Genomic DNA, 16,767 nt, shown 5'->3' with positions numbered 1-16,767 from the left:
TGGAACTTTAATCAACTTAAGATGTATCACAGCATTTTGCTTTTTAGAGTCTTTGTAATATGACTTCATATCTGGTAGGATTAATCTCATTTTTAGGGTTTTCCTGAATGTACATTTTGCTTATTCAATAAAATTTCTACTTCCAGGAAAAAAATGTGTTATAGGGATTGGCTTTATTGTTTTAATTCAGGACACTTGTTAATCTTACACTTGTCTTATTAGACTTATTCCTGTCTGCCTTAATAGGTTGTAGCTTGTTAAGAATATATAGATGGTTGATGGATGGATAGATGGATAGATACAGAGACTTGTGTGCTTAATGTTAATCCCTTATTCTGTTACATTTTTTATGTTTAATTAATACTTTGAGCTTTTAAAATACCTTCATATCCTTATGAACTGTGCTGGATTTATTCCTTTATTCACTATGGTTAATTGCCTTCTCTAATGCCCCAAGAAGGTGATCTAACATTTGATGTGTTATGGGCCACCTCATGTTCTTTCTGATATTAGTGGGAATTAATCTAGTATTTTTATATAGGTAAGAAACATTTCACCTCAGTAACATTGTTTTATCAAGTTGATGTCATTAATACGTTATTGATTTATATTTATCATTATCACCTTTAGAATCTGTCAAATCTCTTCATCAGTCAACATGATCATATGTTTCTTTTTCCTTAACTTTTTTTTTTTTTTTGCTTCTTAGGGTGATTTATTTGAGTTATAATTGTGTAAGAAATACGTATTACTGTAGTGAAAAATTAACCACATTAGCATACTAAAGTTATTTAGATGATCCCAGGGGAAATAATAATCAATATTGTAGACTTTATAGTACTAGTTCTAAATTTTTTTTTTAACTTTTATTTAATGAATATACGTTTCCAAAGTACGAATAATGGATTACTATGGCTTCCCCCCCATACCGTCCCTCCCACCCACAACCCTCCCCTTTCCCACTCCCTCTCCCCTTCCATTCACATCAAGATTCATTTTCGATTATCTTAATATACAGAAGATCAGCTTAGTATACATTAAGTAAGGATTTCAACAGTTTGCTCCCACACAGAAACATAAAGTGAAAAATAATAGATGATTTTTTTTAATGATGATGAAATCAGATCAGACCTATTGTCATGTTTAATCCCAGTGAGAGTCAAGTTGGGAGTTGATAGTTTCTTTTCTTTTCTTTTCTTTTCTTTTCTTTTCTTTTCTTTTCTTTTTTTTTTTACAGAGGATCAGTTTAGTATGCATTAAGTAAAGATTTCAACAGTTTGCACCCCCATAGAAACACAAAGTGAAACATAGAAACATACCAGGGGACTCCAATTTAATCCCATCAAGGTGGCATGTACCAATGCCATCTCACTAGTCCAAGTGATCAATTTCAGTTCGCAATTGATCATAATGAAAGGACTAAGAGTCAAAGGGAGCACATAAGCAAGTCTAGTACCTGCTAACACTAACCGATAGAATAAATAAAGGGGAGAGTGATCCAACATGGGAAGTGAGATACTCAGCAGACTCATAGAATGGCAGATGCCCTAAATAGCACTCTGGCCTCAGAATCAGCCCTAAAGGCATTCAGATCTGGCTGAAAAGCCCATGAGAGTATTTCAGGCATGGAAAGCCAAGACACTCTGGCAAAAGATCTCTGTGAGTGAGATCTCAGTGGAAAGAACAGGTCTTCAAAGAAGGAGGTACCTTTCTCTGAAGGGAGGAGAGAACCTTCACTTTGACTATGACCTTGTCTAAACAAGATAAGAGTCGGAGAACTCAAGGGGCTTCCATAGCCTTGGAAACTCATGACTGGAGCATAGGGAGATTACTGATGCCATAGACAGGAGTGTCAATTTGTAAAGTCAACAACAGGAGTCACTGTGCACTTACTCCTCATGTAGGATCTCTGTCCTTAATGTGCTGTGCATTGAGATTTAATGCTATAACGAGTACTCAAATAATATATTTCACTTTTTCCTTAACTTTTAAAAAAGATTAGTTATTAATTGAAGTTTGTAACCAAGAAACCATGGCATTGCCGGTATAAGCTCCAATTGATCACCCAGTAATTTTTTGTAAGATTTTTCAAGTATTATATTTGATAATTTAGACCACTAGATATACAGGAGATTGTTCTGTATATATCAGTCTTTGTACGATTTTGGTAAACTATTACTCTTCAGTACTTTGAGTGGCCTAAGTTGGAAGGATTTCCTATGAAGAGGCTGTAAGATAAACCATATCGCTTAGTGTTGTTTTTGAGAGGGAACCATTTCATAAATACTGTTGGACATTGTTTAGTTCAGTATTTGATTTCTTCTGGAGTAAATATTAGTGAAAGACATATTCCTAGAAAAGATCCATGTCAGGTGGCCTTTTCTGTTTCTGCTGAGTCACCCCTAGTGGTTTCTGGTGTGTGGTCCTTGTACCATATTCTCCTTTCTCTCAACTTGAGAAGTCCTGCTCAGATCCTTTGTGTCCATCCCTGTCTATGCACATAATCTTTCAGATTTTGCAGTCCTGAGGCTGAGCATAAACAAATAAGTACATGTTGAGGACAGTGAACTTCCTGGACAATCATGGGATCTGGTTAAATACCAGTTCTTCGTGGACAGTCCCTCATCTGTCACATCCTGAGGCTGAGCATAAACAAATAAGTACATGTTGAGGACAGTGAATTTCTTGGACAAGCATGGAATCTAGTTAAATACCTGTCCTTCACGGACAGTGCCTTATCTGTCACATTTGAGTGTTCTCTACTTCACCATATGCTGCCTCCAGCTGTCATGGAGAAAGAAGAGCTACTCCCAAGTGCTCATCCTGTCTCTTTGGTGATACTAGAAAAAAGTAACCCTACTTGGGAATTGAGACCTGGAGAAAGTCTCTTTTGTGTTTAAGAGAAGTCTCAAGCTCCCTGCTGTTCACTGTCATTGAAACAAGAAGGGAATTGATGATTGCGGTGCTGGGGGGAGTTGAGGTCACAGAGTCCTGAGAAGCCCATATCCTGGGTGCTGGCCGCCTCCTTCACACACACCTTCCTGACTCTGCTCACACTGAACTCACTGTTTTGGTGTAGAAAAGAAAACCTTGGCTAAGTTTTTGAAATTTGATTCTGAAAGATTAGAAAGAGGTGAATCAGGTTCTGGGTAAGTTTTCATGTCTGGGAAGGTGAAATTCTGGATTAGAGATTGGTTCAGCACAAACCCACAGAGCATGGAAGAACAAGTCCTGAGACATGGCTGAGCTGTGAAGAGAGGGATCTGAGACCTTACACCAATCTCTAATGTTCCAGATCCATGTTCATAAAATGCTCAGTGATAGTGATTGTTGAAATTTGCCCCAGGCAGTCATGAAGTCTGATTTTATGATCATTAAGGCTATAAATCAGAAATCAAGCTTCCATCTGAGCTTCTCTACAAAAACCGCAGAAATGTTTTCATAGTTAAAATAGTTACTTCTGTAAAATTTTTCTGAATGCGATTGGGTTTGGTATTTGTGTTTGGGACAAACTATCAGAGGCATTTGGGTGTGAATCATGGGATGTTTAGCTCTATGTTGCCTCTCTTCTCATGTAGAAATTAAATTAGTAAAATAATGTAGAAGGCTAAAGATGATACAGAAGCGAACATGGTTGATTATCAGAAGCATTTTGCTGAAAAAGTGAAGCCAGTGTCAGAAGTCACATAGGGTATATTTCCATTTAATGATCCTACAATAGCTAAGGTTAAGCAGTTTGGCTTGGAAAGCTAACAGTATAATGGCAGCAACCAGATCAGAGGTTCCCAGGCTGTGAGTGGGGGAAAATAGTGACTTCAGACATGCAGGAGGGCACGCTCTGTGGGAATGGAAAATCTTTTCTTCCTATACCATGGTGTTGGAAACTAATAGAACTCTACACCTAAAAGGTGTGCATCTTCCTTCATGTAAATTATATCTCTATAAATGACATCTGGATAATACATATCCTGTAACATATTCATAGAAAGGGCTCTTCTTTAACAAAAGTTGTAAATCTCCCAGTTTATTGGATGTAAGATACCACAATTTTGTTTTTTAAAATATTTATTTATTTGACAGAGTTACAGAGAGAGGTAGAGACAGAGAGAGAGGTCTTCCATCTGCTTGTTCACTCCCCAGATGGCCACAATGGCCAGAGCTGCGCCCATCTGAAGCCAGGAGCCAGGAGCTTCTTCCAGGCCTCCCATGCAGGTGCAGGGGCTCAAGGACTTGAGCCATCTTCTACTGCTTTCCCAGGCCACAGCTGAGAGCTGGATCAGAAGAGGAGCAGCTGGGACTAGAACCGGCACCCACATGGGATTCCAGCACTTCAGGCCAGGGCGTTAACCCGTTGAGCCACAGTGCCAACTGCAAGATACCATAATTCATGACACATGCCCTCATTTCCTGTATCTTTCTCACAAGTCCAGTGAAGGAAAAGAATCACTCTGTGTGTTTCCCTCAGAGGGAATGTTGAAGTACATAGAGCTTCATCTCTCACAGGAAGACCCCCTACCAGGGCTGGAGCAAGGGAGGTTGAAGGGCTTTTGCACCAGCAGTGGGGCCCTCGTCAGGAGCTCAGAAACAGCCCTGGTTGAGATGTCATGTACAGCAGTGGGAAAGACTCCCTGCCACATCTTTGAGTACAATGTTATGTTCAACGTTTCACAAATGCTGTTTGTCACATTAGCAAGTTTCCTATTCCTAGCTTGTTGAGTGTTTTCATCATGAAAAGCTGTTGAAATTTGTCAAATGTTTTTTCTTCTTTGAAAAAATTATTTATTAGAAAGGCAGTCATAGTGTGTGTTGGATGAGGGGGTGGGGTGGGAATCTTCAATCTCATGGTGAATTCCACAAATGGTTGCAATGAACAGGGGTGAGCCAAGCTGAAGCCGTATCCTGCAACTCCATCTGGGTATTTCACAGGACTGGAAGGGGCCCAAGTGCTAGGCCCTTATTGCATTCCTTTTGGAGGCACATTAGTAGGTTGCTGGATTGAAGTGGAGCAACGGGGACTCAAGGTGGTGCTAATATGGAATGTCAGAGTTGTAGGCCATGGCTTAACCTACTGTGCCACAACACTGGGCCCTCACTTTGTCTGCAGCAGTTGTGATGATAAATGTGTTTTCCTTTATAATTCTGTTAATGTAGTTTAATGATTCATTTTTGTGTTGAATTACCTTGGGCTTCCAGGGATAAATTCCTTTTCTTTATAATGTATAATCCTTTTTTTTTAAGCCACAGAATTGTTTTCTTGTATTCTGCTGAGGATTTTTGTACCTATATTCATGAGGGCTAGTGGACTGTAGTTTTTCTTGTGCCTTCTTTGGCTTTGATATCAGGATAATGCTGATCTTACAGAACGAAGAAGTATTCCACTTTTCTGCTTTGGGGGAGAGTTTGAGGGTTGGTGTTAATTGTTGCTTAATATTTGATAGAATTTACCCCGGAAGATATTTGGTCCTTTTCTTTGAGTAGATTTAGAATTAAGTTAGTTATTTTTCCTTCCTAAAAGTTGTGATGTGAGATATTAAGAATTACATTTTCATTCTGTATCCCAGGTTCGTTGCACAGAATCCTTAAAGCATTTAGAATATCTTGATAGGGGTGAGAGGAGTCTGGTTTAAGAATTTTAAATTATAAGCCTCTTTCAAACCATACCCCTAATTTATGCTAATGAGGTGACACTTGGGGGGAGAGGGCCTCCAAGTAGCTTTATGATGCTATATTGCTTATCTCTTTTGCATTTGTTTTATATGCTTTTGGTGTCATACCCCCGAGAAATTGCTGCTAAGACTGTTGTCAAGGAACTTCACCCTAATTCCTGTAAGAATGTTATGTTTTTGTCATGAGATAGCTGGGTTTATGTTCTTCTATATGACACAAGAAGAAAATTAGTAAAACAACCAAAGGATTTATTTGCATGGAAAGTGGAAGTACAGGCACATGAAGGAGTTCAGGCATGCTCTAGAGTGGGAGGCCCTCCAGGAGGTGCAGGTCCATTGATTTACATGATCTGGAAGCATGAGGTGGTATCTGCAGCCAGGTTTCACTAAATGCTTTCTGGGGGTGGAGTTTCTGGGTGGGTCATGACTACCTGGAGGTAGTCCTTGGTGTTTTTTGGAAATAACAGAAATACCACAATTTTATTTTTACTTGACAAGTAAATATTTTACATATGAATGGGTTACTATGCAATGTTTTCATACATATATACACTCTATAATGAAAACAAGGTAAACGTACCTACCTCCTCTAACAGGTATCATTTCTAAATGAATTATTCCAAATATTTCTACTACATTTTTGTTTGGAAATATACACAGAACATTGTTGCTACTTACACTAACTTTCTGTGCACCATGACATGGCCAAATATATATGCTTCTATGTTTACCTTAAACTATTCTTAATAACTGTACTATTTATTAATGAATTCAATGGAATTTTATTAAATGAAAATGCATAACAATTCAAAGAAAAAAGTAGAAACATAAAGTATTCCACCTGAATCTCACTATGGAACAAGGAGCTTGGCACACTCTCTGGGTTTCAGGTTGTCCAAGTTAAGCAGCTTCCCCAGGGCAATTTCCTTCATTCCTGCTGTGAGATCTGTGCCAAAGATGAGTCTTAAGCACCAACTGATTCTCAAGAAGGTTATTCTAGCAGGGCTCCCACAAGCCAGGTACTGGGAGCAGACTGGTGGCCTGTAGAAGAAAGAGTCAGGGGGATGACCATAAGGGGCTCCACCCCAAGACCTCTCAGAAACTTTGTGAATCAGCCCCCTTCCTTATGCCTGTATTCAACACAGGTTGGAAACTAGGAGTTTCTGTGCTAAAGGGAGTTGGAGCTGGGTTTGCAGAGGAAGCTGTGCTTTAGGTGAGTGAGAGCTGAGTGTGTGCTGGGGTGGTCTTGTCTGCCGGGATTCCCTGGGCCAGGCCTGGAAATCCCCAAACAGGGTCTCATCCTACAGCTGAAGGACAGGGAGTATCAGCCTTGCCAGTGTCCAGGGGGCATTTAGCCATCACTGGCCTTATAGCCAGGGTTAGTCTCCTGTAGTGTCCCTACACATGGGGACTCCCACATCAGAGTAAGTGGATCAAGTTATTCTTACTAGTATTGCTTTGGATTTCTTACTTTATAATTTTCCAATGTTATTGATTGCTAAAGTGCAAATATAATTTTATTTCATCTCTCTACATGTGTGCATATATAAACACATAGAAACATAAATATCTCTGTACACCTGGAAATAGAGAGATGAGCAGAATGTCTCTCAGTGCCTGTGTCCTCTGGGCTTCAAGGTTACTGCAAGGCATCACCATAAACGTATTCCTCTCCAGAGACACAGAGGAGTACAGCATGGAACATGTATTTTGTCTACATGCAGAATTGTCCAGTTTTCCTATAGATACAGAAATCTCCCTCAACAGATCTCAACACCATGCCAGGATATTCCAGACAGGGTGCTGTATTCATAGCCCATGCTGCCTTGGCGTCTTTTTTTTAATTAAAGGAAAGAAGTTATTATTTTAAAAATTCTTTTTTTAATTAATGAGGAAATATAACATTAGTTGCAATTCATTCTTTGAAAGTTAGTACAAGAAAATTCACTGGTTTCCAAAGTCCACTATCTAATGCACTTCAATTTCCAAGTCAGACTTTAGACTTGTGGCGTTGGACAGCCCACAGCCTGTTGGTTGGTATCCTGTGCTTTTTCATTGATGGACAGAGCAGCCAGGATTCTCCGTTGAATTTCTCATATCCCTGGCCTTTTCCTGCCCCAAATCTGAGGTGACAAAAATCCCCATATTTTGACATTAAATAACTTATTTATGAAGATAATCAAATATATCACTGCAGAATTTTAAATTTCAATCTCTTGTTTTTCTTACCAACCTTACAAAAAATAAAGGTTGCAGTTTTTATGGATATTTTGAGAATTACAATTTTATTTAAGATGTTTTTGAAGTAATTCACTAGTTTCATTACACTATCCATATTTTCTATTGAATGTTATTTCATGCATTTATAATATTCCCTAACAAAAGGAACATTGCTGATGTAATTATGGTTACAGCTATTTCTTTAAAAATTATTTCAGGAATTTATTGAAAGGTCTTTTTTCATCTATATGAAGGGCAGAGTTACCAAGAGAGAAGGACGGACAGATATAGATCTATCTTCCATCTGCCAGTTCACTTCCCAAATGCACACACCATCCAGAGCTGGGTAAGCCAGGAGCCCATCCAGGAGTCCAACATGGATACAGGAGACCAAGTACTTGGTATCTTCTGCTGTTTTCCCAGTCCATTAGCAGGGGGCTGGGTCAGACATGGAACAGCCATACCCTGACCTGGACCTCCTAAGTGATTCCAGCATTGTAAGCGTCTTTACCCACTGTGTCACAAAACCGACCCCAAGGAATGTTTGACATGGAAAATTTTTCAATTTATAATCTATTAAATTTTTTCAAGTGACCCATTAAAATGGGATGTACATACAGAAAGCTGTACACATAGAGGATTTACAACCTCACAGACCTGGAGAGAATCACACACCCATGAACACAATGCCACAGTCATTGACATAAACATGTCCATTATTTCCACAAGCTTAGACCACCCTTGTGATTTATTATTATTTTTATTGTGATCTATAAAAAGGACACTTAACATAGGATCTACCCTGTTACAGGATTTTCACTACGTGATCCAGCACTGTTAGCCACACTCACCGTGCTGCAGGGCAGAATTCTAGTCCTTCTTCCTTTGCAAACTTAAAGCTTCTCATGTTGTGATCAGGCTTCAGTTTCTTCTGTTTGCAGCCCTGCAATGTCCCTTACATTCTCTGCTTCTTTGAATTTACTATCTTTTTTTGTTAAGATTTATGTTAGGTTTTGAAAGTCAAAGTTATATAGACAGAGGTAGAGAGAGTGAGAGAGAATCTTCCATCCACTGGTTTACTCTCCAAAAGACCGCAACAGCCAGTGCTGTGCCAGACTGAAACCAGGAGCTAGGAACTCCTTCTGGATCTCCCACATGAGTGCAAGGACATAGCACTAAGGCCATTTTCCACTGCTTTTCCAGGCACTTTAGCATGGACCTGGATTGGCAGCAGGCCAGCTGGGACTCAAACAAGAGCTCCGATGCTTGCTGACAGCATCCTGGGCAACAGAGTTACCCACTGTGCCTCAATGCGGCCCCTGAATTTATTGTTTTTGTCTCATATAGGTGAGATCATGTAGTGATTGTCTTTCTGTGTTTGACTCACTTCACTTACATAATGTCTTCCATGTCCATTCATGTTGGTATAGTGCTACCATTTCCCTTTTTAAGGCTAAATATTATTCCAATGTTAAATAGCATGATATCTTTATCCACTCAGCTGTCAATACATGCTTAGTCTGTTTCCATGTGATGCATATCATAAAGATTATGTAACAAACATGAGTTTGGTGATTCGTTGAAGTTCACATTTCATTTTCCTTGGTTCCATAGGCACAAGTGGGGTCACAGGGTCATATCATTGTCTCATTTTTATATTCTGAGCCACTGCCATTCTCTTTTCCTTAATGGCTCCATCCAGTTTACATTGCTAACAGCAATGTACAAGAATTCACTTTTTTCCACATTTTCCACAATACTTGTTACCATTTCTTTATTTATGGAACTTTTGTCATGTTCCCATAACTGTCTCTTTGCTGCCACATTCATTACATCAGATTCAGGGGGCACCGTGACTTCTCCAAAATCTCCACATTTCTTTGTGGAGCTAGGAACATTAAAAATAATTACAAAACATTGGAATTAATGTGAAAATAAAATAGTAATTCATATTTATAACATAAATGCATATTCTTTATTTTTTTAAATAAAATGTATTTATTTAAAAGGCAGTGTTACTAAGAGCAGGAAGAAACAGATTGAGATGGAGAGAGAGAATGTTCCATCTGCTGGTTCACTACCCAAATGGCTTCCACATCCAGGGCTGAGCCAAGCTGAAGCCAGGAGTGTTGGGAGTGTAGCAAGCAAAAGGAGCAACAGAACAGTTAGTCTTCATCTGAAGTTTGCTGCTAGGCAGAACCTAGCATGTTTATTTATTGTCCAGGATTACATCAGCCATTTGTATAGCACATGTACAGTTCAAGAAACTCTAAGATTCCTTTGAACCGTGTTTAGTAAGACATACTAGATAAGCATGTCTGGGAAAGCAGCTGCATGTCCTTGTGGGTCCCAATATCCCTCAAGAGCTCAGTGCTCTTCTTGTTGGTAGGTCATTTATTATCCTTAATCAGTTCCTTTGGCCACACTCTGTGTCCAGGAGGAGTGTCCTCACTGAGAGTGTTTTAGCAGAGGCTATGTTCCCTACATCCCCATTTTTCTTGTTTTATAAATGACCCTCAGTTATATGTTGATTTTGGAAGCAGGGATTACAGTCTTTACAAGTGTTGGTCAAAGGTGGGATGCACTGAGGAAGCAGCATATCAGGATCAATAAGGCCAGGACAAAGCAACCATAGAAGAACCACTGTTTGACCCAGGTGCTGTGATGAATAGGGATGGGAAAAAGCAACATAAGACAACATAATAACAGCAATGCGTTTTTTGTCATTTGAGTTATGGCTATCAAAAGAGTCTCAGGGTTTTTTTCTTGATGTTCTTGTTGAAGCAATCACTGAGCTGAAGCAACTAGTGACTTCAGATATCCCAGGTAACCAGTGGTCTGTCAGGTGGAGGAGGTCTCTGACATCCAGATGTTGTCTGAGTTGGGTCCTGAAAACCTTGTAGCCAACTTATGATGCCATACAGGGCAAATGCAATGAACGGGAATCTACCCAGGTTCTTTGGGAGAGGAACAGAGGGATGCCCTTGTCCCCACATTAGTAGTGGTTCTGGTAGCTACAGGAAGCTAATGAATAGTATCTGTAGACACACAGAAGTTTCTGAGTCCTCATACTTGAAACCATGATATAACAGGCAGTTTTAAGTCTTTCAATCCTTTGTACTCCTTTCAACAGGATTGAATGGTGATCATTGACCTTTTCCTATTTTTCTTTTCTGATTAATTTTTATGCCCTTGATTGATTTTGTTATTGATTAGAAATACAAAATATGAGTTGAAATTTCTTCCTTGGCTGTTTCTTTTAACAAATCCACTATTTTTCAGAAGTCCACTTTATCATTCCCAAATTTGCAAATTAGGGCAATAATGACAGACATCACTTAGGCTGTTTGGGCCTCTGTGCTCAGTGGTGGATGGTGGAGCCAGTATTCCCTACCTGGCATTTGTGTCACTTGAAATTTTCTGTATCTGAATCTGAGAGGATAAAAATCCCTTTCTAGTTATGACAGAAAAAAGAAATATATATATATATACCATGTAATATAACACATTACATAATCTATCAATAAAGAGCATAAAATACTAAAAGTATTTAAGAAATTAACTTGGAATAAGTTAAGATAGAGTAAGGACATCGACCATGTGCAATCCACGAGTCCATAAGGAATCGATGGCTCCAATCTCAAATGTATATATTTTTATATCAACCATGAAAAAACTAATTAATCCTAATAGCCTGTCAAGTAGATGTTTTCAAGGTATGTGGATTAAATACAAGTAATAAAAAGGGAAAATATATCACATGTAAATTAAACCAATTAAGTACTTTTCATGATGTACATATAAGATAAAATAGACATCATCGTTAAAGCAATTTGTTATTATTTTAATTCCTATCATTTTTCATTTATAATTTTCTAATACCATTAATTGTAAAACAAATATAAAGTGATTAGACACATATACACACATGTGAATATGAAGTCATTATCTATATGTAAATATATACACATATACACACACAAATATACTGCTTGTATATACGTAATATGTGTCAGGTGTTTATCAGTTTCTTATATGAGCTAACAGCATGTGGTTTTTATTTTTGTTTCACAAGATTATACACACATGCATTAGGCCAGATTAATTTTACTTTTCAAATATTTGAATCTTTAATATCTTGCAAAAACCTTATGCTCTAAAGACAAAGTGTTAGTAAAATATCTCACATATTGAAGAACTGTTCACATTATTTTTGGAAAATGTTCAGACCAAAAATGCTACAGGAACCAAATGGATTCATGTCTGACACCTTCCAGAAGCTCCTCCCTTACTTACTCCAACACAGGATTATTTCCTGACTTGAGAGACAGGAGAGGACACTGTGGGACCTGCTTCCTGCCACTCTGCCCAACTGGCATCTTCACATCACGGAAACAATGGACATACAGAACCCCTGCAAATGCCGTTTACAATCTGCAGCATATGTGTTTTCAAGAGGCAACATTCCCTTGAACTCTGGAAACTCTGAAAACATCCACATAAATGAGCAATTCCAGTTCAGTTTGTATTCATCTACCTGCAAAGGAATACAATTTCTCCAGGAATATCAACACACTAATACTCTGAAACTGAACTACCCTGCAGTTAAAGTCCATGCTATTCATGATTCCATGGGAAAGTTTTTGTTTCTTCAGTATATTGAGTGATGTCTCAAATTGTGTCCGTTTTTGATAGAAACATTCCTGCCATTCTACAGCCACTTAATATCAGGGAATTTTACTGTGCCAGATGAAATTTACACTCTCGGGGACTTCTCAATATCACTGAGGAATCTGTTGTTTTACCTGTACACAACGTCTTAGCTCCTCCATTGTAACCATTAATACAATTTCACTTACATAGGTATTACTGTGATAGTATCTCACATTTTTCTATAAAAGTCCTATTCAATAGAAGAGGAAGGAGGAAGATTGGTGAGAGGGAAGGTAGGGTGGGAAGAATCACTACATTCCCATATCTGTATTTGTGAAATGCATAAAGCTTGCATATCTTAAATTTTACAAATAAATGTGACTTCCAAAAATAAAATTACTATTCAATTAAATTTATTTTCACGCAGAGCTCAACTGTCTCGTAGGCCAGACACTCGTAAAATGACTGCTTCTTGAAATGAATTTTGTGTCTGAAGTCTGTTCTACTTAATATGACTGGTTTAATTCTGAAATTAATATACAGTTATTCTTAAGTGTTGAAAATTAACTGAAATGTGATCCCTGTTAAACATAAGAGTGGGAATAAGAGAGGGAAGAGATGTATAATTTGGGACATGCTCAAGCTGACTTGCCCCAAATGGTAGAGTTAGAAACATACCAGGTGATTCCAATTCAATCCCATCAAGATTGCATGTATCAATGCCATCTCACTATTCCAAGTGATCAATTTCAGTTCACAATTGATCATAATGAAAGGACTAAGAGTCAAAGGGAGCACATAAACAAGTCTAGTACCTGCTAACACTAACCGATAGAATAAATAAAGGGGAGAGTGATCCAACATGGGAAGTGAGATACTCAGCAGACTCATAGAATGGCAGATGTCCTAAATAGCACTCTGGCCTCAGAATCAGCCCTAAAGGCATTTGGATCTGGCTGAAAAGCCCATGAGAGTATTTCAGGCATGGAAAGCCAAGACACTCTGGCAAAAGATCTCTGTGAGTGAGATCCCAGTGGAAAGAACAGGTCTTCAAAGAAGGAGGTACCTTTCTCTGAAGGGAGGAGAGAACATCCACTTTGACTATGACCTTTTCTAGGCAAGAAAAGAGTCAGAGAACTCAGAGGGCTTCCATATCCTTGGAAACTCATGACTGGAGCATAGGGAGATTACTGATGCCATAGACAGGAATGTCAATTGGTAAAGTGAACAACAGGAGTCACTGTGCACTTACTCCTCATGGAGGATCTCTGTCCTTAATGTGCTGTGCATTGAGATTTAATGTTATAACGAGTACTCAAACAATATATTGCACTTTGTCTTTCTATGGGTGTGCAAACTATTGAAATCTCAATGCATACTAAACTGATCTTCTGTAAAAAAAAAAAAGAAATTATCAATTCCCAACTTGACTTTCACTGGGATTAAACATGACAATAGGTCTGATCTGATTTCATCATCATTTAAAAAAATCATCTATTATTTTTCACTTTATGTTTCTGTGTGGGAGCAAACTGTTGAAATCCTTACTTAATGTATACTATGCTGATCTTCTGTATATTAAGATAATCAAAAATGAATCTTGATGTGAATGGAAGGGGAGAGGGAGTGGGAAAGGGGAGGGTTGTGGGTGGGAGTGACGGTATGGGGGGGAAGCCATTGTAAGCCGTAAGTCGTACTTTGGAAATTTATATTCATTAAATAAAAGTTAAAAAAAAAAGTATGCAGCCAGCCACTGTGAATATCCATAGAGTTTACTTCTCAGAGCATGGAGGACTTTGCTGCTATGATCCAGGGAAGGCAGTGTGTGGGTATCCTGGAGTCATAACTCATGAGAACGTAGGGGCTGATGGCAGGGAAACACCCAGCAATCAGTGTGGAGGCTTTCACCAGCCATATTGTGCGAATGCTGAAAAAGACTAAACCAATGTGAAGAATGGAGGACAGGCTGCACAACAGTACGAAGCTGCTCACCAGGACAAGGATGCTTTGTGTGGCCCTGGACCCTGGGGAAGATCTGTGGGAGAGAGTGTGTATGTATTGCACCTGCTGCTTGTGCCTGTACAAGATGAAAACCATGAAGCTGCTGGCCCAGAGCATGAGCCCTACAAACACAACATCACGGAATAACATCAGTGCTATGTACAATAAGTCAGTGATTTTCCCACGTGGCATAGCAGAACAGTAGTCATAATCCATTTTACTTGTGATATTATTGTTTTGCCATCTGGCAGTGACATGCAGAAGTACCACAACATTAAACATCATGTTCAGAATCCAGCAGAGAATAGTGGAGGAGCCAACATACTTGGGAGCTTTTACTTTAAGCCCCTTCCACCTGGAGCAGGTAGGACTGATGGTGATGGCCTGGAAGACACTCAGGAGGCAGGTGCTGCCAATGGATACATCCCTGCTCACTCTGTGCACATAGAACACAAGTTTGCATCCAGTATCATCGAGGAAATGCTTCATCCCCAAAGCTGCCATGGTTTGGGGGACTCCTTTTGAGAGAATGACCAAGGCATTGGCTACAGTCAGGTGTTTGAGAATCAGATCTGTGAGCCTAAACTTGCATCCTGTGAAATAAAGGATGAGATAATGGAGAAGAAGAGAGGAATTCCCCAGAATCCCAGCCAGCGTCTGTACTAGAAAGGCCATTCCTATGGCCAGGTCCCTTGAGGCCATGCTGTCAGTTCCCAGCCTCTGCTGCTCATCTTCTGAGTGAGAGAGAATCCTGCAAGAGAATATGAGGCAGTGACCACTCAGTATTCTTGTTTTCCTCTAAAAGATACAAAGAAGCTTTCAGTAGGGAGAATTAATGATGTGTCTAATTTGAACAACATTTTTGGCTCAAGAGAGGGCTTGGAATTGGCTGGCTGATCAAAGCAGTGCAGTTGAAAGTGACGCTACAGACCTGTTTGCTTTGTTCCTCACGTAATGCAGTGTCTAGTCATTCTCATACCTGGTGATTTTATCTTAGCTGATTTCATTACTTTGTAAGTCTACATGACTGTATAAGGACTGAAGCTGTAAGTTAATACCAGCTATGGATAAGATTTCGATATCTTAACATTCAGATTTAGAATTATGAAATAATTCTATAGGGACCCATTCCATACAAAATTCTGTTTAAATATAGATTTGCCTGTTTATTGAGATGGCCTTCAACTAGGATTTCTTTTTTTAAGGGTTTACTTTCTTATTTGAAAGAATGAGAGAGAGAGAGAGAGAGAGAGAGAGAAATTCCATCCACTAGTTCACTCTCTGGCTGTAATGGCTGAAGCTGGTCCAGATCAAAGCCAGGAGCCAGGATTTTTTTCCATCTGCCACAAAGGTTGCGGGGCCCAAGCACTCTGGCTATCCTCTGCTGCTTTCCCAAGCACTTTAATAACAGGATGGACTGGAAGTGGAGCAGACAGGACTCAAACATGTGTTCATATGAGATGCCAGTGCAGCAGAGGACAGCTTAATCTACCACGTCACAGTGCCAGTGACAAGGATTTCTTTTATGCCCAAATAGAATTGGCATTGTCACAGGAATCACTGAACACGATGCTACACCCTAAACTATGTGACATGAAATACCATATATGATATGATAAATAGGATAAAAGACTGTAGAGTAGAAACTATATGTTACTAATTTCAGATCATATATTATATGGATAAATACTTGACACATGTAAAATCAGTAGAAATGAGGTGAGATTTCTAAAACATACTAAATTATAAGCTATCCAGTAAAGAGAAAATGCAAGCTGTTAAGCTTTGTATATTTTATAAGTTGAAACTGTAGATTTGAGGATTGATGTGAAATATATTAAGATCAGACTCCAGCACAGGAAACTTTTGTGCCTCAGAGCCGCTTTCTGGAATCTCGTATGTAGTGTTACCACTTCCTCTTGTGCTAACTGCCTAAGCTGAAAATGGAGAACACTCTCTCCAAAATCAGGAGACCATGGATGTTCTCAGAAGGAAACAACCACTGTCTCTTTAAATAATTCTAGCACACAGCATCGCAGGGAGCGTCTCCTCCTAGCAGGTGCCATCTGGACACACAAGTTCTGCACAGCACCAGATGGCTCCTGTGGGTTCACATCTCTTCTGCCAGCTTTGTGCTGTGAGTGTACTTTTGAGGGGCTGGGTTTATTTGGTGCAGCAGATTAACCACCTCCTACGATGCCAGCTTCTCATTTGAGTACCGGTTCAA

General features: G+C 39.2%; 1 protein-coding gene and 1 pseudogene across 1 annotated transcript in view; both read right to left on the bottom strand.

The window, feature by feature from the left end:
* Nucleotides 1-12,265, bottom strand: part of LOC127486314 (splicing factor, arginine/serine-rich 19-like) — a 70,705-nt gene extending 58,440 nt beyond the window's left edge. The window contains exons 1-2 of the mRNA XM_070063488.1: nt 12,183-12,265; nt 9,613-9,774 (exon numbers count right to left, since the gene is read on the bottom strand). Coding sequence (XP_069919589.1) covers nt 9,613-9,774; nt 12,183-12,265 — 245 coding nt within the window. The remainder of the gene's footprint in view (nt 1-9,612; nt 9,775-12,182) is intronic.
* Nucleotides 12,266-14,440: 2,175 nt separating this feature from the next.
* Nucleotides 14,441-15,242, bottom strand: ORYCUNV1R-PS1535 (vomeronasal 1 receptor oryCunV1R-ps1535 pseudogene; annotated as a pseudogene).

This window comes from Oryctolagus cuniculus, chromosome 18, assembly GCF_964237555.1.
Source record: "Oryctolagus cuniculus chromosome 18, mOryCun1.1, whole genome shotgun sequence".
Taxonomy (NCBI): Eukaryota; Metazoa; Chordata; class Mammalia; order Lagomorpha; family Leporidae; genus Oryctolagus; species Oryctolagus cuniculus.
Note: the sequence above shows the minus strand (reverse complement) of the source record. Positions and strands in the feature narration are given on the sequence as shown.